At 39.0% G+C, this 25,547-nt stretch overlaps 1 protein-coding gene across 1 annotated transcript in view; it reads left to right on the top strand.

The window, feature by feature from the left end:
• Window positions 1–186: 186 nt before the first annotated feature.
• The window catches only part of STK31 (serine/threonine kinase 31), a 37,801-nt gene continuing 12,440 nt past the window's right edge, over window positions 187–25,547 (top strand). Inside the window, exons 1-16 of the mRNA XM_014937671.1 lie at window positions 187–269; window positions 390–442; window positions 1,934–2,032; window positions 2,985–3,059; window positions 3,816–3,974; window positions 5,506–5,867; window positions 7,837–7,990; window positions 9,959–10,074; window positions 10,920–11,079; window positions 14,879–15,001; window positions 18,830–19,009; window positions 21,163–21,279; window positions 22,335–22,454; window positions 22,932–23,063; window positions 24,030–24,131; window positions 25,113–25,193. Coding sequence (XP_014793157.1) covers window positions 212–269; window positions 390–442; window positions 1,934–2,032; window positions 2,985–3,059; window positions 3,816–3,974; window positions 5,506–5,867; window positions 7,837–7,990; window positions 9,959–10,074; window positions 10,920–11,079; window positions 14,879–15,001; window positions 18,830–19,009; window positions 21,163–21,279; window positions 22,335–22,454; window positions 22,932–23,063; window positions 24,030–24,131; window positions 25,113–25,193 — 2,091 coding nt within the window. The 5' untranslated portion in view covers window positions 187–211. The remainder of the gene's footprint in view (window positions 270–389; window positions 443–1,933; window positions 2,033–2,984; window positions 3,060–3,815; window positions 3,975–5,505; window positions 5,868–7,836; window positions 7,991–9,958; window positions 10,075–10,919; window positions 11,080–14,878; window positions 15,002–18,829; window positions 19,010–21,162; window positions 21,280–22,334; window positions 22,455–22,931; window positions 23,064–24,029; window positions 24,132–25,112; window positions 25,194–25,547) is intronic.

Raw genomic sequence — 25,547 nt, 5'->3', positions numbered from 1 at the left:
GCTGCCCGCCTCACGGCACCCATCCGAGCCTGAAAAAAAGTGTTTTTCACCGAAAAAATAGGTGGCTCTGCCTCGGCTGGGAGAAGGGCTGAGGGGGAGCGCGGGGGTGAGGCGACGGGGGGACGGGAGCCTGTTAAAGGTTTCGGGCAGGGACGGGTCGTGGGGGCCTCCCCGGGCGAAAAATACCTTAACTTCGCTTTTTAAACTGTAGATGTCTCGTAGCGCTTTAGAATCCGGTATCATGGATGGAGACACGGAGCATGACAAAGGTAATGGGGTGGTTTAAAAGAAAAATAATGCCGCACGACTCATAATTTTGATTTAAATCACGGTTGAGAATAATCTAAAGGGTTTTGTTTGTTTCTTTCTTTTCTCTCCCCTGTCTCAAGTTGAAGCTGTCGTGTGCTCCCACGTTGAAGATGCTGTAACGTTTTGGGCACAGGTGAATTCAGAGAGCTATTTTATTTTACCTGAGGTCTTAAATCTTATCTCCCCCTCCCCCAGCAAGTTTCTGTAGGATTGAGAATAACTGATAGCAGTTGATTTTGAGGGGGGAAGCTTCTGTAGAATTGAGAATAACTGATAGCATTTGATGTTGGGGGGGGGGGAAGCTTCTGTAGAATTGAGAATAATTGATAGTATTTGATGTTGGGGGGAAAAAAAAAGTTAATTTAGATTTCAGAACCACAAGTATTATCGCTTCTTTTTAAGCTGAAATCAGCTATTCTTTCTGAAATGAGAAAGAGAATTGTTCATCATCGTTTGTATTGTAGCTGGGTTTTCTTGAATATTTGGTAGGCCAAAAAAATAAATCAGTCGAGGGTTAAAATACTGTTGGCTGCAGAGTGGTGTAGGAGGCAGCTGGAGCTCTGCTGGGGGTGAATCCCCTGCTCTCTCACAGCTGAGTGTTCGGGCAGTTTCAAGGAAGCCTGATGTGGAGATGGTTCAGAGACACCAGATCCTTTCAAGTTTTGTGTTGATGGGTGGGAGGAGTGAGGAAAAGTTAAAACAAACAAACAAAAAAATACAAACAAAAAAACACCAACAAAAAACCACAAACCCAAACTGGTGAGGCTAATTGGTGTGTGCATGAGTCAATTTCTGTGTAGCTTTGAGCCAGTTGGAGGAGGTTAATGCTTCTTTGTCATGTCCACACTAGGACTTTGGGGAGGGGGACCAAACTTTGCTCGTTCTCTTTATGGAATATCTTATCCTAATAAAGGGATTTTTAGGTGTAATAGTCATAGGTAATTCTCCTTTAGGTTCTTATCCTGGCATTCTGAGACTCAGTCACAGTGTTTTATTTAATGTTCTAAGGTACAAAAGTTAGGACTGTACTTCTAAGGTTAGCAAAATGTTTAGTTGCACTAGTGTTTTCTTTCCTGCTCTGAATCATTTCCTTTGAATTATGAGTAGAATATTGTCTAATAAATGCCGTGTTACTGGAATTGACCCAGTCTTACAGTGGTTCAGATACCAGGTTGTAACTGGAAAGACTCTGCTTCTCTCATCTGAACCAAACCCTGAGTTTTGCATGGGAAGAGAACGAGGGATCTGTCAGAGCTGCTGTTGCCTTCTATTAAGGAGAGAAAGAAAAAAGAACACTAAATATGTAATAATATTTGTGAGGAAGGATTAGTAAGATCTGCATACTGCTCATAGAAGCTGGTAATTAAACTGTTAAAAATGTTCGCTTCAAACTATTTCTCTGGGGTACATTGCCTGCTGCTGATCTGTGTCACTAATTTTTGGAAGAAAATGAGAGCAGGCTTACAAGTGCGACTAAAATCATGAAGATTGAAAGCTTAAGGTGGGGCATTACTGTCTCAACAGCAGTGCAACTGTTTTGATTTAATTTTTGGCTGTTATAATCTGTCAAGCATCTATTAAAAGTGACAGTTAATAACTTGTACCCTCTCTTCACACTTCTTAGGATGTCAGTAAATGTAATGACCTCTTGAAATTAAGTTGTGATCTGGCAGAAGCTTGTCCTCAGGCTAATGCAGTTTTTGGCAAACCTGATTTTAGCAAGGTAAGTAGGTTGCGTATATGTGGAGTTTGTTTTTCACCTGGATGTAACAGCCTTAGTTATATGGAACCATTTTCTTAGGTGTTTTCTTGATCTTTCATTATTATTCTCTTAAGATTCTCTTAAGGTTATACTCTCTTAAGATCTCTCTAAGAAGCACTAACTTTCCTAAAGAAAATGCTTATTTTGTGTGAGCAAGTTTAAATCTTTCTGCACTTCAGACTTCAGTTAAATTATGCAACATTAGGGTTTTTTTGGGAAATACAACAAGAAGGTAATATACATGACACTGAATTCTCTTCTGGTATACGTGTTATATACGTTACAGGTTATCTTTAACAATAGAGGAATGCTTTTTCAGAGAACTGATTCTTTGCTCCATGTCAAAAAATGCAGAAGATTTTACAAAAAACTGTAATGTTAAATGCTCTGGACAAAATAGTTTTGGACATATTTAATAGCAGTTCTGTGACAGGCATACAAAGAGCGATGGCAACTTTTGTTTTTGTGTGTTAACTACTGAGGGATTATTGTAGTGTAAGGGGTAAATAAAACGATTTGTGTCCAGGTAAATGACCCACATTCCTCCTGAACGGCAAGAAAACACAACAGTCAGTGCAGCATGTTTGTGGTGTGACTGGTTCCTTTGTTGGGCTTACTAAGCCCTCAGTGTCAATAAAATGTTGTAGCAACACATTAACAGAAAAGACAGGAGAGTCTGCTGTGTAAAAATGCTGGTGTTTTTCTTCTTGGAGTAGAGGATTATGTTTTTGAAGCATTAGCATAGATTGTTATGAGAGATAGGCTATCAAAAACATTACTCTGTTTTCATGCTGCTGTTGGGATAATTATAGGAGAGTGTGAAAATAAGACTTGCAATGATTGCATATAACATTTTGAGAGATGCTTATATTTTCAGAATGTTGTTCTTGATTTTTTTTTTTCTAATTTCCAGATTTATGGTGGGTGTTTTTCTGAAGATGGATGTTGGTACAGATGTATGGTAGAGCAAGTGATCAACAATGAAAAGGCAGGAACCATTTTTTTTAAAAGTCTTAAATCGTGTATCAGTTCTCCATGCAGGAGGACAGGAATAAATGCAACTCCTTCTCTTTCTGAAACTTGCTGTGTGATTGCATTTAAAAGCAGTCAATAGACACATAGGACATAAATTCAGGTGACCGGTAATTTTGAAAAATGCTGAGGGAAAGACTCTCAAAACATGACATACTTGGGAAGCGCTGTCTGTACCTCTTGATAAAGAGATTCACACGTGGTAGTTAATATTGTTAAACAATGTAATTTAATTTCAAAACTTTTAAGTGGAGGAAACGGCAGCCTTGTGTGAAATGTTAGCACTAATGCAAATGACCTGAAAGAGTTGTTAATCGTCATCAGGTGACTGATACAGGAGGCTAGTAGTTCCTGTTTCAAATGATAATTTCTAGACAGGCTGGTTGGCATGGAAACATTAGGTTGCATATCTGTCCACTGAGGAAAGTCTTATTGCTTTTTAATTGTAACCCTTAAAGGAAAAAAAAAAAGCCAGCAAAGATCTGTTTTGTTACTTAAAGTTTTGCCACTAAGCTTTCAGACGGGTGCCAACATAAGAGATTTCTCTAACTCTATTCCTTACTCTGAAGGGTGTCTAGGCTTAGTATGGGAGATTCTGATGTCTGCAACATGCATGTGTGTTAAAATGCTTATATTCTGGTAGTTGCCAGCTGTATTCCATATTTCTGTAGGAAGTTGGTGTAACCTCTGCTGATTTATGTTATTGTTGCAGTGCCAGGTATTGTACATTGACTATGGGAATTCTGAGGTTCTGAATAGATCAGACATAGTTGAAATTCCACCAAACTTGCAATGTCCAGGTGTTGCCAAGAAGTACAGACTCTGGGGACTGCAGATACCAACTGGTCAGAGCTTAAACATGTTTGACGAGGTGAGTAACCGATCTTGAAGCGCTTAGATGATGATATCTGTAACAGATGCTGCCAAATGATGCTGCAGAGTGTTACCAGGAGGAGTCTTCTAAGAACTGGATGTTTAGCTGTGAAGGCAGGGCACGCTGGGAAGGACTGTTTGATCTGTTGGCCTGAAATGGAAACTTTAGAAACTCAAATGGTTTTGCCAAAAATGGTTCAGATTGTGCTTAGAGTACGCTTTTGCCATCTTCAGGGCCCCAGGTCTATTTCTGACTGACCAAGTTCCTTCTGGCGCCGAGGAAACAAAGTACCTCTGTTTCATTCCCTTCAGAGGGAAAAATACCTCCCTTAGCCACAGAACTTATGATAAATTCACTTCTCTCTGTGAGCTCCTTGAGTGCTGTGTGCCTGGGTACTGCACAAACTTCTGGTCAAGCGAGAGAATAGCAGGTGAATGTCAGTGGTAGTAGGAGCCCTGTCATCCCTGGCCAGCAATGAATTTGAAAAGCTTGGGAGCTGATGCCAACAGGGCTGATGAAAAGCTTTGAGCCCTCTTGAGCTTCACCAGCCGGTGGCTTGGGAGCAGCAGCTGCTCTCCTGCTTGCCTTACATCCCCCTATCACTTAGGGGAGATCTGGAGACCCCTTGTCTATGGTCTTGTCCCTGTAGTCCTATTGGTATTGCTTACTGTGATTTCTTAAGACAAGTGAAAATCTCTCATTTCCCTGGGGTTTTGTTTGTGTGTGTGTGTTTGCTTTTCAAAAACAGTGTTTGTTGCTTGAGATAAAAGTTTATCTGCTTGCTCTGTGTAGCTTTTCCGCCCCCACCCCTTCCATTCTGAATTTTCAGGAAAACCAGCTTGTTTTCAGAAGTGGTGGGGCAAAGAAAAACAACCAAAACCCCTGTTAATAAAAGATAACTTTTTCCCAGATGTCTTGGGAAGGTCTTGAGTGCATACCCCAGTCTTCCAAAGCTGTTTTTCTTTGATGTTACTGATGAAACTGATAGCTGCCAATTCTGGCATTTCCCAATTTCTAAATGAGTAGTTTCAGTAAGGTGGATTTCCATAAGGTAGATACATGTCATAATTAATTTGTTGCTATGTTCTGTTTCAGCTTCTGGACCACTTACTGAAACGCTGTTAAACAATGTAATAATTCAAGTATTTTTTCATACTGTTAAATAGCTGGTCTAGTATCCTCTGAAAGACTTGGATAACCCAGTTGCCAACTTCTATTGAGAGTTGATAGGACTTTGGACTTCTGTCACTTATAAATGATACTGAATTCTGCAAAACTGAACATTGAGGGAGAACTATTGGTGTTGAAGTCCAGACTGGCATTGACAGTGATTAGATCAAATGCAGTTGTAGTTGTACAGATGCAGCATTTTGTCAGAATAAATGTGTTAAACTTAAGCTTTTCCTATGCAGCTCTTTGTGTTTTGGTCTTAAGCATGTCCTCTTTTTCTTAGAAGAAAGATGGCTGATTTCAGTTGACAGTATTTAGAGTGTCCAGTATACAACTTCAGTGTATGTTTATTTTACAGGGGAAGAAGTTCTTGAGCAGACTCATTTTTGAAAAAGAAATAAAAATACGTCACAAAGACAAGCATGAAGATGGGACCATTATTGCCCAGGCAGAATATGAAAATATAGATATTGGAAAAGAGGTGGTCAAGGCAGGGTTTGCTGAAGAATGCACGTCTTCAGGAAACACTAAAGATGTGGAGGAAAGAAAAGTAGATGTCATGCAAAACCAACATAGGAAGACAAAAGTTCCAGCTCGGCCGTGTGTAAGGAGATCACGTTCTGATCATGCACTGGACAGCATCCCAAGAAGGCGCCGTGACCCAGTAGCTGCCAGCACAAGGAATCAGCATTTTTCTGGAAACCGTGTGTTTGCCCCAAAGTAAGGCAGTGGGATGTTATAGAAAACTTTGTATGTAACGTATGATCTGATTAACTTAGTTTCTGGGATGTGGGTGTATGAGAAGATGGAGGGGGAGATGAGTATCTAAAATACAAAGTTCAGTTTCTGTCTTTCCAGCATCAAATACTCAAGGGTACTCAAGGGAAGGGAGGTATGTGTGAGTCAGTGTGTGTGCATGTTTGTGCATGCTGTGGTGAGGGGAATTAGGACATTAATCTCATAAAAAAAAACCCTGTTCATTAGTGTTGTTGCTGGTCAGATACCTTGTTCTTCCTCATTTGATTTCCAGAGACAGACTGGTCTTGTAGATCTTAATGCAAGATTTTGAAAAAGAAGAAAGAGGCAACAGCCAGTAGGCAGAGAAGATTCCATAAAGCTTAGCTGAAAGGACAGGTTGCAGGACATCAGGCCTGTAGCAGATTTTGCAGTGATAGGCGATGCAGTAATGTTTGGCTTAGTATCCGTGTAATTTCCATCGGCTTGTCCTTAAAAGTTTTTGTAGCTATTCCCCCTACTTACTTCTATTAAAAATTCACTGGGCAAATGTAGAATGGAAAGGTATCCTTATGTAGCAGTTCAAACATATTTTGGTGATTTATTTGTCTAGGAATGTAACAATGTGTGCTTATAAGAAATAAAGCCAGCAATTACAGTTTTAGTGGGAGAGCTTTAGGGGATAATGGTGTTTCTGCAACTTGTAATTACATTGACAAGAGGTGTAGTGGTAAGTTGGAATTTGCAGTTGTTGTCAGAAATCTTTTTTAAAGATGCTTTTCCTACAGTTGCTAGGATTGCCATGGCAACAGGCTGCTGAGAAAAATGTTTGTGGGTGGGAAAGATGGTAGTTGGCATTCAGAAAGTTGAGATGGTGTAAGGAAGAATGTTCTCCTAAAAAACTTGTTTAGAATTTGTTAATGTTCCATAATTTGAGCTTCTAGAACATTTTAATGAATCACCTGAGGGCATGGCCTTCCACATACTGGCACGATATCCAAATCTGTTTTATAATTAGGTCATTTAGGCAAGTCTATGCTGTTAACAAATACTAATACGGAATGAAGTGCTCTTCAAAAAAAGTTTAGATTTATAGTGAAGCACCTCATCCTATTCAGGATGAATATCATCAGTATTTTGATATTCTGATCTGCCCTGTTTTTTGAGTTGGAGATATGCTCTAAATCTGCTTATAAAAAAGAAATAGTGCTGCTTTTGTTTGGGTTTTTTTTTTTGGTGGTGTGCAGTGTTGTGATCCTTTTGTGTATAAAGCTATCCTGACTTGCCTGAGCAGCTGGCAGATCCTCTGTTTCATTTCAGTGTGCTCTGGTGTCCTTCAGTTTTTTGCACACTGCAGGCATTTTTGGGTTGGTATGTCTGAGAAGGAAATAGATTACATTCTAGCTTCTTTCTTCCTCAAAGCCTTGCAGGTGAGGCTGAAGCTGATGTGAGGTCTAGTGGAGCTTCACTGTGACAGCACGGCACAGCATCGCTCTCAGACAGATGGCTTCACATCACTCTTCTTCGTTATAGAAATAACATGTAGGGTATAATTCCAAAACAATAACCTTGAAGTGCTTTGGCTTATTTAGTAGATACAAGCTTTGAATTACAATGGACTTTGACTTTTCTGGGTCGGCGGTGTGGTATTGTAAGATCTTTTTTGGACAGGAAAGAGTTTGGAGTCAGTGACAGCGTAAACATATAAAGGGTTTTCTTCAAATGTTGTATTTTTTTTTTCCTCTGTGTTGTTAACGATCTTTGTAAAGAGTGGTGTCAGAAGGATACAAATTCTGAAGAAGTAAAGCATGATTCTGTAGGTGCTTCTACAGTCTTTTTGATGTGGCGTTCTGTCGTCATTACCGAAATTACAATAATGTGAAAGAATGCACTTTGTGTAGTGTTGGGTTTTTCTTTGTTTTTTAATTAATTCCTCTTTATTCATTTTTAAAAGGGGAGAAATGCTAGATTCTGCCTCAGTGCCAGACACCAGGTTAGCACAGAAACTGTTTGAAGACAAAGAAGTTCTCAGAAGTGAGGATAAGTATCTCTTGCAGAGGCAGAAGGAACTGGAACTGAAGGTTCAAGAGCTGGAATGTGAACTTGAGGTATGTGGAAATGCCCAGAGGATGCTTCTCTCCTCCTTGCAAGTATTTCTGACGATGTTTCTGTTGTAGTGCAGTTCAGCTGTGCACTGCTGCTGGGAATACAGAAGGATTGAGCTGGTCGAGTGAAGACTTGTCTTGCCCTGATGCAGGGAGATGCTGTCAGCGTGTGGCAGCACATGTTTTACAGTCCAGGTTGGACCCTTGCTCCCCTTGGTGGTGTGTGTATTGGCTTACCCCTCCTTTTGATGATGCAACTGCTGGTTTGGATGTAGGCGTTCAGTCTGAATGTTGCACTTTGTGATTAAAACTATGCTTTGTGTGTAAGGATGTAATCCTTGCCTGTTTTTTTTTAGCTCACCTAAAGGGGAAAAACAGCTTTCTGTGTGTGGGGCTGAAAATTCTGAAGCATCACAGAATCACAGCAGCTGTGGAATTTTAGAACTGGATAACAATTATTATATCCTTAATTGCTGCTTAATAGAAAAGATGCTTATTTCTTCCCAGGGGAAGTTCCTAGCACTGTCTGAGAAGCACAGTACTTAGTTACTGATAGGCTTAAAAATGCTGGGAATGGTTTTAAGTGTGATCAACAGCAGTGGTAGGAAGAGATTGTGTGAAAAGATGTTTGCATGAATTCAGAAAAATGTTGTGCAAAGCCCTATCTCTACAGATACAAAAGGAAAAGCTGCTGTTGTGTAAGTCCCTTTGACACCCTGAAACCTGAACTTGTGCACAGCTGTTTCTTTTCTCTTTCTTGTGGAATACTACTACTTATAACCAGCTTTGCTGCTCCGTTACCTCTACCTGGAACACCTGTGTTTCTACATACACTAGCCTGTCATTGCACACATTCTCCTAGCAACTGAAGATAAAAATGTGCATTTCTATGCAAACTTAAATTACAAGCAACAGAATACAAGGCTGCAACTAAGAAAAAATACTTGAATGCAAGGAATTCTTAGAAGCATTTCTTATCTATAGTCTGGTTAAAAAAAAAACAAACCGTTTCCTACAAATTTTAATTACTTTTTTGTTGAATGCAAGTAAACTGCTTTAAAAGAAAAGGTTGAGGATATTCTGTTAAGTGAGAAAATAGTTTGCTCCCTGCTAAAACACTGTGGTAGGCAGTGTTTTCTTTTAGAATGGTGATGTGTGGTGATGGCTTTGAGGGGTACTTAAAAAAACCACCCTGCATTCATGCATCTCATGCTCATCTGCAAATACAAAACTATTTAAACCCTTCTATGTTTGTTTTTTGTTTTTTTTGTTTCTAAAATAGAACATGTAGCAAGGCTCGAAGGCTAACAACTTTTAAAGACTGTGTTTCATTACTTAAAGTGGAATTTATAAAAGTATCTATGTGGTATGAGAGCAAGAGCTTTTAAATTTAAGTTGCCCCTCAAGGAATGTAGACTGTGGTGTATGGGCTTGTTTTGCGTTAAGAACATTTCTTATTTTGTCTTGAGAATATTCCTTGTAGGAAAGTCAGGATGGCTGTGTGTACAGCAAGGGTTCTTGTTTTGCTGCACCACTTTGAGTTGTGGTAATGATACAAGAAAGGAGTTTAATGAGGTCTTGGACTTGGATTTCCCTGGATTTTTCAGCAAGGAAAGAAAAAAGTTCAATGTTGTCTGAAGGCTTGCTAGCAAATGGGGAGTAATTGAAGAAATACAATTAAACACATCGCTGCTGAAATGAGAGGAAGGAAATGAACCGTTAACCTTTAAGAAGCTATTAAAGAAAATAATTTTGTTGTCATTGGTTTGTATGTCTTTCTAGGTATTTTGTTAAGTGTTTTGAGAGGGCCAGTTCTGTGTATGTATGTGTGTGTTTATGTCTAGTTTTCAAAAGTCTAAATTATGGTCTGTATCTTAGTAATCTTAGTAACCTTGTCTGTCTGTTGTGAATATTGATCTATCTTTGCCTCTTCTTGTTGAAACGCTGCTCCAAAAATGATAAATAATTCAGAGAGAGAAGGAAGCATCCAGGAAGACTGCTGCAAAGTTTGAGGAAACCCTGGATACTTACATTGGAACAAAAATGAGAAGTTTGGCTGCTAAGGTGAAGGCATTGAAAGAAGTTAGGTATGTACTTTTTTTTTTTCTAAAATAGTACTGTTCATCATTGTGCTGTTTGTCTCTTGAAGTCATGTGTGCTTTTTTGTTTCCCCAAAGTTTTATTTTGTTAATTTTCTAAGAGAAATGTAGTGTTTATACAGAGGCGAGTATATACGTATACCAAAGGCAAGGCTAAAACCTGAGCTTTTTAGAAACTCACATTGTAATTTGTGTTGCCTGCTTCTCAGTGTTTATCAGATGACTTGAATTCACTTCTGCTCCTTTAGCACAGCTGTTGCAAGAAGAGCTTTCAATTCCACCTGCAAGGAAGGTGCTAATTGGTAAATGCAGCTAGTTGTTAAAAGTAACTGGGTAGTTGGATGTCTTTGGGTGTCTGTGTTGCTGTGAGAGGTGTACCTCTTTTTAGGTCAAATTACCCTTCTAGTTTTAAAAGGAAGGCTAAAACTTCAGTGGGAAGAAGACTTGAAATAGAAATGACCAACAGCTCCTCCAAGAAGGAAAATATATATATTGGGGTGTGTGCGTGTTTGTGGAAGATGAGTAAAAAAAAAATGCCAACAGAGGAAATAGAACAAAAGGGAAATAAAAAGCAGGAGAGAATTTCCATGTGCAGCCTTGTCAATACAGAGGTATAATGAATGTGTTCTTGGTCCTTCTTCAAAAAAAGATTTAGCAGCTGAATTAGACAAATTGCTGCTGCTACCTTTTGAAAGAAACTAGGTCATTCACATGGCAGGCGCTATCTCAAAATTCATATGTTCCAAGGAGTCTGAATAATACTGATGTTTAAACTGCTTAAGTTCTGGGAAAAAATAATCCTGATAAAATGATGTTTCCTCCTTACAATTTAGGCACACAAATAAGAACAGTCGTTTTAGGGAGCAGCTCTCGGAATCCATACAAGTAGTTACAGAGGGACGTCTCACTGTTCCGTGTTCCTTGGAAAAATTGCAGAAGATTTGGACAGAGTATGACTTGGCTCAAGAGAGGATTCGGTTATGCAGAAATGTGGTAGGTTGGAATTAATTTTTTTCTCAAGAGCTATAATTTAACAGTAACTGACCAGTGTATTTTAGTCTTACAAGTGTAGCTAACTAGCATGAGCATAGCACGGATTTAAAGAAAGTCTGTTCTTTACTAGATAATGTTGGAGGCTTTGCTACCTTTGCCACAACTGATGCATTTGTGGAGTGTCATTTTTTTTTTGCGTGTTAAAACCTAGACTTTTTGTCGCTCTTGTTTTTTTTTTTTTTTTTTTTAAAGAAATATAAGGAAATCAGAACATGACAGCTAAAAGGTTTCTGTTCTGTAACAGTGAGAAACCACTTCAGCTGTGCAGGTGCAGTGCCTGTCTTTAAAACCTTTTGTTACAGCAACAGCCACTACTTTGTACGGGAGAGCAGCGTGCAGGGATGGTTGTATAGGAAGATGATTTGTGTAGAGGAAAGCTGCCATCTAGTGCAACTTCTCTGCAACCACGCGTCTGAAAAACTGCCTGGGTACTTGGGCATGGTGGTGTTGATAAGGATGGTTATCTACTGCCTCCTGTGTGACAGTGCTGCTTTTGGGAATGGGAAGGTTCCCCAGTCTGTGGCCCACATTGTGGTAAGGCAGGGGAGGGATGGTAGTTGTGTCTGGGAAAATGACCTAAAACATTTAAAACGCGTTTGCTTAAGAAGTATTGCTGTATGACACTGAATTTAGGAGCTTGTGAAATGGACTAGAAAATAGTGAGCCATGAGGAGAACCCAAGTAAGCTCTGTTGTTGCTTGTGCAGGGGAAAGTGTTTAATGAAAGTATTAAAACATCTATGGTGTGGCATGCATTTGAGTGTTGTAAGTGAAAAGAAATAATTTTTAGTAAATAAAAGACAGTCAAATGTTTAAACTTCCCAACATTAAGACGAGCATTAATAAGGAGATGATGTTTTAGTGTTGCACCTTATATAGGGGAGCAGTGTGTAGAAGGATAGCTAGACTGTGAGGCACCCAGGAGCCAGGGCTGCTTGGGGTTTCACTTCCACAAGCTTTAGCTTTCCTTGAGTGAATTCCTAATCCCGCATGAAATAGTAGCAGTTGCAGTTTTCTGGAGATTACGTGGGATAGTTGAGCTCAGGCAGGTCTGTAAGCCTTCTTGAACAACAGCAGACAAAGTGTTCTCCGACTGCTGCAAAGCCATCTTAGAACTTGTTTCCCCTCTTGTCTTTGCTTTTGTCCCCCTTGGTTTTGCTTTAACTCTGTTGGGCTGGAGATAAAGGGAAAGAAACCCTTAATGGAATTAGGACAGGTGTGACTGGGGAGTCTTAAAGTGTTTATTCAATAGAGGAGGTGGTTGCTTTGGTGTCATTCAGGTGGCAGTGCATGTGGGTTATTGGTTTGTTTTTTTCTTTTTGAGTTGCCAACCCCAGAAAGCAGCATTCTTCAATAAGAAACATAACGTAAAGAGGTTTCATTCTTGAAGTGGTGGAGGGTGGGGTAAATAGAGGTTTTGCTATCTATTCCATATACTGCAAAATAGTGTTTTGAACCAAAGGGAGCCAAAACCTGGAACCAAAAGTAGAAATAGGGTCTAAAAATTGATTAGAACTTGTCTATGGAGGGGGATTCATTTTTTTTCCCACTCTTCCTTATGAGGTCATTAAATCAAACTAAAGCAAGAATGTTTTAATGAGGTGATTGTACTATACATATTCTGCTCTTATGGACTTATATAAGCTTTGCTATAATTACTGGAACGATGAGCCAGCTTGGTATTTGGTATGACCAAGTCTAGTGGTTGGTTGTGGAGTGGATGTTTTTTTGGGTTTTTTTGAGAGGTATAAATGGAGCAGACACAAAATAGACTTTCATAGTTTGAGAAGCCTTTAGCCTGTTCTAAAGAAGTTGAATTTTACTGTTTGTTGTTGTGATGAGTTTATGTCTTTGTAAAGCAGACTATTAAAATAGTGTCTGTGTACTTAATGCTGTCTGAAGTTATTGTAATTTAACAAGCATTATGTGAACCATGAACTGTCGAACGTATGCAGTTAAATGACAGATATTGGAAGGAGATTTGTCCTGTGGCTCCTGAGCTGTCTGTTGAGTTCCTGGATTGTCATTTGGTCATGTGTAGACTTAAATCTACTCTAGTTCTTGAACTAGTATTATCTAGAGTTTGGTTGCCTGGTTGAATCTTCTGCTACATTAAGTCTCGGTTGCTCTAGTTTTTGAAGGAATATTCTGCAGAAATCTTGTCTTAAAAAGGAATGAAGACCCTTGTCATAAAGAACACTTTCGGTGCAGTGCATTACAGTATTCTTTTACAAACTAGCTCCTGTCTTCTGCAGGAAAACCAGCAGGAAGTCCATAAGAATTATGCATGCTTTTGATCGCCAGTGATGCCCTTTTAGGCAGAAATGCACTTTTTAGAGCAGAAATGCCTATTAAATCTTTTTGTTATTTCATGTTTTTAAATGCTGAAGCAATACATTGTGTTCACCTATAGTAGAACTCAATCCACTGATTCTTATTGTCCAGCCCCCTGATGTCTGGCTGAATTACGTCTGTTCAATTGCTAATATAAGTTTTAAAGCAGTGCATGCTGCAGCTTGGAGTTTTATTTTCAGTTGGAGTTTGTCCATCTTTCTTTTCCAACCATTGGATTTCATTCTGTCCTTGCTTGTTACAGGCAAAGGTTTCTGGTCTGTCTTCTGTAGATGCTTACAAACTCCTGATTACGTAAACTTCTAAGTTTTCACTTGGTAAACAAAATGTAAAAATCTGAGAACCTGTGTTTGTGTATACATATTTATATTACAGATATATTTATATAATACTTCCAACTTGCTAGTAGGAAGTGTTCATTGGACTGTTCTTTGGCTCCATCTGAAACTAGCATTAGTGCCGTGGTTAACTCTTATGTTGTTTTCTGTTTCTTTATTAATTGCTTTTTTTTTTTTGGATAGAGGAGTGCTATAGCTATTTGAGTCATTTTTCTTCCTTCTACATGCATCTCCAAAAGTAAAAAAGTGAATAGCAAATCTTTACAGCAGCTCTGTAAATCTGTAGTTTGGTGTTCCATGTTCATCTACATTTTCATATTTCTATTGGCATGTTGGATTACATTGCTGTGAAAAGAATGTTGCAAACATGCTTCTGAGTGACTTGCTTCATCCATTTCAAAAGGCTTGGTTTTGGTGAGTCTGTTTGGTACCTTGTCTGATAGGAATGTGGGGTTCCTCTCCCGACTAATCCTGCCGGTCATTCAAGGGAAACTTTGTTTTTGTTTCTGGAAAATTATCTTTAGTTTAATCTCATTGCAGGTAATCAGCAGATAGTTCACTGGTCACCTGTCTTTCCTGTCAGAAGGCAAAGGCAAGGAAAAAATTCGTAAAGGGATTTTTTTTTTTTATTCTAGAGTAGCATTCTCCAGCAAATCTTTTACAGTCTGACGTTGCGGATGTAATTTGGCATGTATGAAAGTGTGGATAATCCAAATTCTGATTTCTGTACTACAATAAACTGCAGGACAGTGAGGACATTTTAAGTTTACGGTGGCAATTAATACTCCCACTGCTATCAACAGTCATGCAGAAACTGTTTCTTTAGTTGTCTGATAATGTAGTCATATTTTTATACTGTAAAAGATGCTGTATTTTTGCAAGGTGGTCATGTCATAGTAATAGAGGTTAAAAACAAAATTCTCTTTTTCTCTCATTCCTAGTCAGGTATGTATTGTACTATTCATACTTTGCAGGATTAATGCCTTTTTATATCACTTTCCACATATATGGTCGGGTGTGAGTTGCTGACTTGCTTTTTCTTCTGTATAGGATGGAATAGATGAATTGATTGCCAAGAGAGATGAGGTGCAGCAGAACTTGTATTCAGCTGCGGAAGAATTAATTTTGGAAGTGGATCAACTGCCCCTCTCTGAGCGCTCAAGAACCTTACAGGTGAGGAGGTTGCTTTTACCAGTATTGGTTCTGAAACACTGAGCGGAAAGTGTTTCTTAATGTTAAACAGTTTATAGTTGAAGACCTGGACAGCAGCAGGTGAAGCTTTAGATAGCACTTCTGAGTTAAGCTGTACGTCTGACACCTGTAGTTCCGTGTTACTTGTGATTCTGGTCTTTTAGATGTTTTGTTTCTCGATGCAAATTATCTAGATCCTGGATTCGAGCAGCAGCTTTTCTCTTATGGTACTGTGTTTGGCGACTGACAAGCCTTGATAAAGTACAGAATATTTAGCAGGAAGCAGGTGTTAATGAGAGAACCCACAATTAAAAAGTCAATGCAGTTATCCTGCAAACTGTAGTGGATTTTGTGGTTGTGTTAAGCAGTTTCCTATCCCTTTCTGTTAAGGTGGCTGTGTAGTTTGGACTAGTGTAGCAAAATGTGAAATGTTTAAAGATTTTTTTTTTTTTTAAGGTGATAGTTAAACACTACAGAAGCACATGTTTGTACCAGGAGTCTCTCTCTGTCCCAGCAAACCCAACAACAGAAAGTGGGAAAGTAGATGGGGAAACGGCCTCTGTAGAGACAGTAAGAACTTCTGAAGAATACGTTACCAACAGAAATACCAAGGTGGTGTTTCTGGCCTTTGCTACTACAAACAGTATCTTTTCTTCTTTTAAACTTCAGAAATACTAGTTGTTTTTATTTTGACTATGCAAGTGTGTGTGAAGAGGGGAAAAAAGTTGGCAATAGTTTGACAGCTTGTCTGTACAAATTTCAGAGATGTATTCATCCACATATGTATGAGATTGGGTTCTTGTGAAAAATCATCATGATTACAGGCTGCACATAAGTTTATATAAGACTGGAACAGCATTAATAAATTCAAGTGTTAAAATTTTCATGGAATTCCTCAATTTCTAGCTGAATTATTTTTCAATGCCATTCAAAAAAAGTTTTGATACACTTAGTTTTTGGTTTTAGTCTGATATGCAGATTGGTGGCTAATTAGAAAATATATTGGATTAGTAGCGTTTTGTGGCTTTCTATCACTGGAGGCCCTGTATGGATAGCGGCTCTTCAGACAGAGGAAAGTTGTGGTGTATAGTTGTGTGGGGCTTTTCTGTTCTGTGGTTCGGGTTTTTTTTGGTATATGTTTAAAGGTTGTGCTGTGCTAATCCACTAGGTGGTAGGCATTAAGCATCTTCTAGATGGTTGTACTGCAGTGAAGTTCTAATATATTTTTGAAAATATTTGAAGGGGTACTGGAATGCTGCTAGGTGTTAAGTGAATTTTGTGCTTTAGCTTAACTGTGTTGCTGGCCCTCTCTTGTATTAGGGGCTAGAAGACCAAAATAGCTTTCCCAAGTAGGAAAACAGAAACAGGTTTTTACCAAATAACAGTGAGGCCCTCGGTTGCAATTTTGTAGAGCTGAAGGATGTCATTCTGTGCTGTTCTAGAGAAACAAGTATTTTTCCAGTGTTTCTCAGAAGAACAGGAGCTTGGGAGCTAAGTGCCCCTCTCACTGAGGCTGTGTATTGCAAACCTCTGTTCAGCATCACACAACTCTTCTGACTTCTGTTTTATACCTTTCAGTGAGAACTGTTGCCCTGAGCTACAGACAAATTCAAGCAGCTTCACCCAGCCACAGCTGGGTCCAACTGGTCAGGACTGAAATAAACCTTTGGTGAGCTCCGTGCTTTCCAAGTGATCATGCTGCATTGGTTAAGAGGAAGGCCAAGAGCGTGGGCATACGTATAAATTACTCTTGAGGGTAGAAAGGCTTTGCAGAGGGATCTGCATGGATGGATGGGCTGAGGCCAATGGGATGAAGTTCAAGAAAGCCAAGTGCTGAGTCCTGCACTTGGGTCACAGCAACCCCATGCAGTGCTACAGGCTTGGGGCAGAGTGGCTGGAGCTGCCTGGTGGAAAAGGACCTGGGGGTGTTGGTCGACTGTGGGTTGAACATGAGCCAGCAGTGTGCCCAGGTGGCCAAGAAGGCCAACTGGCCTGTATCGGGAACAGTGTGGTGGGTAGGACTCGTGAGGTGACCATCCCCCCTATACTGGGCACTGGTGAGGCCCCACCTTGACTACTGTGTCCAGTTTTAAACCATCTGTTACACTAAATGACTGCTGTTCATTATAATAACTATTGTTATGAAATTAGTTTCACAATTTTATAAAATATTTTTGGTGGTTTTCTTTTTGTTTTGGGTTGTGTGTTTGGTGGTGGTGTTGTGTTTTTTGTTTTGGGGTTGGCTTTTGTTTTTGTGGTCACTGTATTAAGTTAGTTGTTACATGAGGAAATTCCTCATGCTTTTGGCTCCAATTTGAACTTTTGCTGTAGTGTGTCTGTAAAGCTGGGGCCTGGTTGTGGCACCATCACGTGTAGTTCTGCAGAACTAGTCAGGCTCATTCCCTCACCCGTGCGGTACCTGCCCTTGGGAAGGGCACTTTATTGCTGCCACATCCTGGCCTGTAGTGTCAGTGTCACACAGTCTGTTTTACTTCAAGTTACATTTGGCGGCTCAAATGACCTGTTTCAAGTGTCTGAAAGGCTCCTGACAAAGATGAAAACCGCTCTCAAGTGGAGGAGGTAGAGAGAGAGTTGTTTATGTGTTTTTCTGCATCTGCATGACTTCGGTGTTGTTTGGGAAGGTCTGTGATATTTAACTCAAATGTTCTGGGATCTGAGAGAAGAAAAAAAAGTGAAACGGCAGCCTTTCTCAGGGTTTCTTTAGTAATCTTGTCAGGAATTATGTGGATAAGTAAAATGATAGATTTTGAAAGCTGAAAGATGCTATTTATTAGAGAAGCACAGGTTTGTTCAGTCAAATCCTACTGTTTAGGGAGAATTTTCTCTTTCAAACTACAGCAAATTGCCTGTAAATACCAATGTAGCTCAAGTATTTTTCAGTGTGGGACTTCCCACCCAGGTGCAAGGAAGGATGTTGTCTCCACTGGTAATTGACTGATACATTCCTCCCTGGCTCTGCTTGTTCTTCGTGTCATTTGACAGACTGCCCTTTGTTTAAAAGTGGGTTTTGTTTGCTCTGAGCTTTAGCCTCATCCTTTCCTTTACCTGTAGCACTTCAGTTTGTTTTCCAATGCAAGTCAAAAGGAGGTGGACCCTGTGCTTCATGTACTTGCAGGATACTTGGCTTTTAGATGGAAATAGAAGTTTCTGGACTGTAAAACTCATTTCAGAGGGTCTTCAGCAATTACCTACATGTCTGACACCTGTTCCATCTAGAAATCAATGTGATGATAAAGGTGTGCCAGAAGAGATTTGCCTAGTGGCTTTTGAAGGGAGGGATCAGTCTGAAAGCATTCCTTGGGTGTCTGGCTGCTCACCTTGTTTCTTAGTAGAGGTTCACTTCGTTTTCTAAATTTGAGCAGTTCTATGAGGAACATTTATAAACGGAACCCCATTTTGCTCTTTATCCTGATGAGTATGACTTTGAAGTCCAATCCATAGGGAAGAAACTAGAATGCAAATGACTTCTTAAAAGCTGTTAAGGTTTTTGTAGTGTCTTTTCCTTCCGTGTTTTGAAGGCAAAAATCAGACTCTCTGATCTCTGTGAGAGATCCTTTTTTGCATTGCATTTTCTCGTAGACCTACTGCCACAGGTTCTGAGAGGGAAGTGGAATATGAAATACACTTCACTGGATACAGAAAGAGGCCCCTGTAGTAGAAAAAAAAAATATGCCAGCAGGTAGTGCTAACTCTTTGTATGTTATATGTCTTGATTTTTATAGATAGTATACAGTCACAAAATTCTTCTGGTTTGCAAACCTGTTTTTGTTTGATTTGCTTGATACACAGGAACTCTCTGCTTCTCTGGAGATGGTGTATGGTCAAGGTTCTGCAGCAGATGACTTGGAGGATGCATTTCAACAGTTCTTTGAGTGGAAGAGTGTTAAAATGAAGAAATTAATTTGTGTCAGACAGGATACGGACATAGCTCTGGAAATTCTTGCTGACTGGTTTAGCACCATCTTAAAGGTAAGGTGAACAAGTCAGTCTTCCCTATTGGTGAAAAAGATGAAGCATTACAGTGTCTCACCAAGGTTGTGAGGACTAGGCATTATTAGGGACAGCTACCTATGCCAGGGAGATTGTGCATATGAGCACTGGCACCAAATGACAATGCCTCAATACAGAGGGAAAGGTAATGCCTTGAGGAATGAAGTGTTAATTTACCTTTAATTGTAGTGTACTTTTGCGAGGAGACAGAGTTTATTCTTTCTTATGAAAGGACTTATTTTGTGGGAAGATCAGTACTGTACACAAGTGTAACTTTTGTATGGGGGCACTCTATCTGGTCATTGTGTGACTGAAATGCTTTAGTTAGTCCTTTCAAGTGGCCTTTGGGTAGAAAGATTTCAGATTTTGAAAGGTTCTAGTTCATGAATGCTGCTGAAAGGATGATGAAAGATCACTGCAAAGAAGCAGCCAGTCTGAATTGACGTGATCTAGGCACAGGTTGCACACAAATACATAATAAAATTTTTTCCTCCTTGAGATGTTGAGTGTGGAGAATTTGTGCAAATAAATTGTCCCCTGTATTTGCATGTCCTGCAGTATTTTCTGTAATACTATTCTGATACGATGTGTCTCCGAATTGTAGGAGGTTTTGAGCATTGAAGTTGAGTGCCTGTTATTTGTCATAAAAGGAGATTGATGGTGGAAGTGGATTACCATTCACTGAGTTCTGCTTGTAAAGAAAGCACAAAGTAGGGAGGAAACACTGTGCTTAATGTCTATGTTCTTACTCAGTTTAGGACTCTTATTAAATCTTCCTGGCAAGACTGTAAGCTGCTCTCCCTCCATTCCTGCAGGCCTTCCTTAATATCTTTCTTCTTGTACTGGTGTGTAAATGTTCTGAGTTTGTGTTAGCATAACCTTCCTGACCGTATGAATTGTACATAATCCACAGGGGTTGTGCCCTTTCATAGCCAGTAGGTTTCATCGTACCCAGAGCATTTACTGTGGCCAGACACACTTATGAGAAACAGTGTTCCTTGATTTGACAATAAATGCTGTTCGGCAGCAGTGTAGGCTTTGCGCATGTCATGTGTGGTGTAATGTTAATTAATATAATTACTTGCAGATGTTTATGATCATGTCAGTTATCAGAGGGGCAAACAAACCTGCAGGTGGTTTTCTGTGATTGCTGGGTGCAATTCAGAGTGCTATTCATGGATTCACGGATTTGACAGAGTTGGAAAGGACCTCTAGAGATCATCTAGTCCAACTCCCCTGCTAAAGCAGGGTTGCCCAGAGCACATCACTCAGGACTGCGTGAAGGCGCGTCTTGAAAATCTCCAGAGAAGGGGACTCCATGACCTCTCTCAGCAGCCTGTTCCAGTGCTCCGTCACCCTCACCAAAAAGTAGTATCTCTTTTTCTGCAGATAGGAGGAACCAAGCTTTGCTGAAAACAACATTCAGTGTAATAAGCTGATATTACTGTTTTTTGTTGTTGTTTTTTTTTTTTTTTTTGTTTTTTTTTTTTTTTTTGTTTTTTTTTTTTTTTTTGTTTTTTTTTTTTTTTTTGTTTTTTTTTTTTTTTTTGTTTTTTTTTTTTTTTTTGTTTTTTTTTTTTTTTTTCTCTGGCACCTTCTGCATCTTACATCTTGAAGCTAAGTTATTTCTGACTTCTACGAAAACACTTAGGGCTTCCTGGTGAAATCTTTGATCTTATTTCACACTTGATAAAGAAGCATCCTGGCATCTGTTTCACAGTTGATCTCAGGTAGTACTACATAGGAATGGGAAGCCCACTCAATAGCAAAACTGCAATACATTTGGTTATCACTGTGTGGGCAGCACACATGTTGATTTTTGATGTGAAACTCAATAGGAAAAGAATTGGGATTCTTTTCATTTTTGGTAAAAATCAAAATAAGATTAGGAAAATAAAACCTGATCAAAGCAAGAATCAATGTTTGTTTTGCCTGGTGAATCTTAACTCTTAGTTCTAGAAATCTCTGTATCACTCAAGAGGGGGGCAGTTAAAGGTGAGATCTGACATAAATCCTGATTAGATTTCCAGTAGTGCTATAACTCTTTGTATTTCTTGCTTGTTTTTGCTATGTGCTTGCTAAATTCTTGATTTCAATTCCAAGGTTGATTATTATTTTTCTTCTCTTTGAAGTGTTTTGACCTGATGTCAGAAGCATCTTCAGATTTAGAGGAAGTGGTTAGCAATGCAGATGAAATTCTCAAAAAGGTTGAGTTGGCTATTTGTGAAGAACTGGATACTGACTTAAATGTAAGTTCTAATCATGCCTACTGTAATCTATATGTTTTATTTATCTTGGATTTCAGTTTAAAGCTTTTCTTAATGTATTACATGAATGTATTTGCTACAAGGCAGAAACTTCTTTGTGGAAATATGTTGAAGTGACTCAGGTTGCTCCCCAGAGAGAAAAGAATATGTTTTCCAGGCAACAGGCAGAGGATAGTTTTGGATTACAGGAACTTCTCTGTTATGTGTGACTGGCTTAACTAAAAAATACTGGGAAAACTGGTTCTTCCCTCTCTCTGAGCAGAGAAGGCTTTCTTTGAGCTGTACTGCGTTCTGGTGCCTGTGTTGAAAACACAGGTGACAAAACATAAGTTTCTGTTTAAAATAATGGGATTGCCTCTCTAGGTGAATTTGTATGGATAAATTTACTTTTTTCCAGTCTTAAGAAAGAAATAGTTTTTTATCACTTTAATTTTGCATGGCACAAGTGTTCTTGCCTTGCTGTTAATCATTTTCTGTGCTTGCGTTAGCCTTTTTGTCAGTTATTTACCTTTTCTGATAAGCATTTCCTTCATTCTCTTTTACTAATTCTTTGAGACACTTGCATTGTCTCTACAATGAGAGTTTCTACAGTGCCAGAGAATGTTTGTGTCAGCAAAAGTTGAACCTGTCCTCTAATGTAGCATCATGCTAACAACAAATCAGTAGTTTAGTCTGCTTGTGACTGCCCTTTATGATAGAACCAGTGACTCTCTTTTAGAAGAATGGCTGCATGCTTTAATGCTTCATATCTATTTAACCATGAGATCCTTAAAAAAAAATTATTTTGTAGTATGTGGAATATGAAATTGGACTTCCACACAGAAGTGCTAATCGGCTTTATTCTATTGAAAATACTTGATGAACTCTTAGACTTGCTAGCTTCCCTTTTTAGAATCTCTTAAAGAGAGTGAAAAATCTGAGATTTTTTCCATTAACAGTGTAATTTCTCAGTAAAGGTTTTACATTTTAAATGTTGGTGTGTATAAATGAAGGACAACTCTCAATCTTTAATTCTCCCTCTGTGTAATTCAATCCAGGAGCCTGATGAAGCAGAGAAGGGAATAATTATGAATGCTTACAATAAAGTTATATATCATGTTCGTCAGGAGCAAAGTATGATCACTGTCATACAGAATAGATACTTGGCCAGTGTTGAGGTGAGTTTATGCCTTATTTCTGTCACCCTGATCTATACTAGTAACTCTTTCTGACATAATTTCTTTCTGAAAGATGTCCTTTTACCTTTTTATAAGGAGATTCTAGTATATTGGTAATGAGAGATTGGTTGGGTGAGAGCGTGGGAATTGCAGTTGTGTATTATCTCAGCCAGTTCTTCATTTCACTTAAATATAAAGATACTTTTATAAAAAAGATAAAAGCAGTGGAATCTGGAATCTCTGGATTCATTACAAGTAGTATATAACTTAAGGGGATTGAGCTTTAAGTAGAAGGTTGGTTTTCCAGAAGGTTAAGTAATTAAAACTAAATGCAATAAAAACCCTCTTGTGTGGGGACGGACTCTTAAAAGGTGAACTCAAATAGGCTTCAGGCAATTTTTCTAATGTATTGGACTAAAGCATTTTAAAATAGAATGCTTAAGCACTTCCTGATTTTTTTTTTTCTTATCCTCCTAGTTCAAACAACGTGCAGAGGAATGGCTGAATAGAAGACCTGATATTAACAACTTATTATCAATTAAGAAAACTATGAAAAGCTTAAAGGCCCAGTTAAGGTGGAAGCTGGTTGAAAAGAACAACTTTGAGGAAGTAAGAAAATGTTACACTGATGGTGGTTTTGTCTGTTGCTTTTTAAATTGATTTAGAAACATTAATTTTGTCTATTCTGAATAAGTGCTAACTATATAAAACAGTTTGTGTTTTGTGATCTGAATTTTGCCTTTAACTGCAGAAGTTTTACAGGCCCCTGAGACCAGGCCTGTTTCAGTCCCCAGCCATGGCACTGCGCTTTTAGCTAAGTCTTTCTGGTAACAGTCGCTGTTCACAGCATGAACAGTTTGTCTATCTCTTTTTACTGTGCTGGTTGTGTGATTGCTTTTAAGTTTTTACTTTGTTAATACAGCATGTATCTCCCCTTTGGTGACAGAAGTCAATGTTTCTTCTAATTTTCAGGGTTCCCCACTGCCCCTCAGAAGTCCAAAGAATGTAAATATTACCCCAGCTTCAGTACTGTTTGATCACACATCTAATTATTCTGGTGGATGCTTAAGGAAAAAAAGAACCTGCTTGTGTGTCTCTGTAAGCATTGCAAAGGGGCAGTAAGCTTCCAAGAGGGATTTAAAATGAGACACACTAATGATGGGAAAAGGATTCTTGAATAATGAGGTGACATGAGGAAAATGCCTCTTATGGGAGAAAAAAGTGAATGAATTATGGAACCTGTCGTTGCTGGTAGATGAATGATGTTGCTGTTATATATGTGTGATCAGCTAATTAAAAAAAAAAAAGCTCTTTGACTTAGGAAACAAGTAGGAAAAGGGCTGAAATATTTGGTCTGTCACACAAATAAAGGAAACACCTTTATTGGTGATTAGGTTTTAAGAGATTCTCTTGGGTTTCCAGGAAGGAGATTGAGTAAAATATGCATTTGAGAGTATGTTCAACTCCAGAATTGTGATATGGAGGCTGTTTTTTAATCCTGATAGAGTAGGTTACCATTGTTTGGTGTAATAGCAGAATGAGAATTGCACACTAACTTTGTTATTCCTAATGCAGTCTGATGATTACAGTGAGTTTGAAATGACAGGAATAAAAGAGGAAATTGCTCATCTGCGAAATAGGGTTCTTCAGGAAATATCCAAGGAACAAGAGGAATATGTAAGTATTAAACTACTTAGGCAACTAAACCAAACAAGTGAGGCACATCTGCATTTCAGTTGCTTTAATGTGTGCTCTGGGTAAAATAAAAAAATGGGATTTTGATAGTGTTCACTGTTAATGTGGCCCCTGTTTGGTGAAAGCTATGGGAGAAGGCATGGAGGCTGATTGGTTCTATCTTTATTGGAACATAGTTTCTTCAAACCTTTTCTCTCTTCCCCTCTCCATAAGGGGGCGAGGTGAGGAAAAAAAATAAATGTAGTTCTCAACCCAGAAGAACTCCAGGTGGAAGTGTAAGCTCAGTTGCTGAAGAAATACTGCATTTCTTGCAAGCAGGGCAACTGTTCCCTAGGGACTAGGTTAAAACAGGCTTTTATCCTGAAGTGAAGGAGATAACCCTTTCTCTAAGTCTTTTATGTAGAGGGAAGAATCGGAAACCATTGCCTTGTGAGTGAGTAGGAGGGCACCAGGACTTGTGGTGGTGATATACCTACCTCTGCAGGTGTACCATTTGTGTGTAATGGTTACCTTACAGCTGTGTGGGGTCTGGGCATGGAGGAGATGCTGGCCTGGTCTGTTAGTACTTGATTCCTGTCTTTCTCCACTTACCTGTAGTGAAGTTGTTCTCCTTTGTTTAGGCCTATTAAAACCTTTTGTAGAAAGGATGAAATGTTTTCTTTGATAGTGCATGAGCTATTTGGGCCCTTGACACTACCCACCCTCAGACCTTTCAAAAATCTGTCCATATTGATCTGCTCTATTCACGTTTTCTGTGGTTGTGTGTTGGGTTTTCGTTTTTTTTGCCTTTTTTTTTTTTTAAAGCAAATGGCAGTGTTACTTTGAATGTTGCTGTTGAAGGAGGTACAGTCATTTACAGTCATGTACAGTGTACATTTGAATGTCCTGAGTATATATTGAAAATGTCAATTTGTATTTGTGTGCCAGAAACCAATGACCTGTGGGCCTGTTTCCTTTATCTAGGAGAAGCTTACTTATTTGGTACAGAAATGGTTCCCTGAGTTACCACTTCTTTATCCAGAAGCAGGAATTCTAAACTATATGGTAAGCAGAGATTGTGTCTGAATGCATTGTCAGTTATTGTTTCAGGCACTCTCAAGGCTCTGCTCAGTCTTTGTCCATTTGGGGGTCATATACCCTTAGCTAAGTTTGTTGTGGTCTTCCTCCTCCTCCCCATCTTCTGGGGGTTGTTCAATGAATCATTTCATTAGCTGCCTCATCCTTGCCAGCCTCTTGGTAACAGATGCACTAACTTTTACAGATGCTAACTTTTTAACATGTCCCAACTGGTTTTGTACTTTGCTATGTTGATTGAGGAAGAGGAGAGGTAGTCAGAACCTCTGAATCTTACCAGCTGTTAAATGCTGTGCACTTACCCTGGATTATCTGTGTGTCCAT

Source organism: Calidris pugnax, unplaced genomic scaffold, assembly GCF_001431845.1.
Source record: "Calidris pugnax isolate Ruff unplaced genomic scaffold, ASM143184v1 scaffold11, whole genome shotgun sequence".
Classification (NCBI taxonomy): domain Eukaryota; kingdom Metazoa; phylum Chordata; class Aves; order Charadriiformes; family Scolopacidae; genus Calidris; species Calidris pugnax.
The sequence above is the reverse complement of the archived record's forward strand: the minus strand, read 5'-3'. Positions and strand labels throughout refer to the sequence as shown.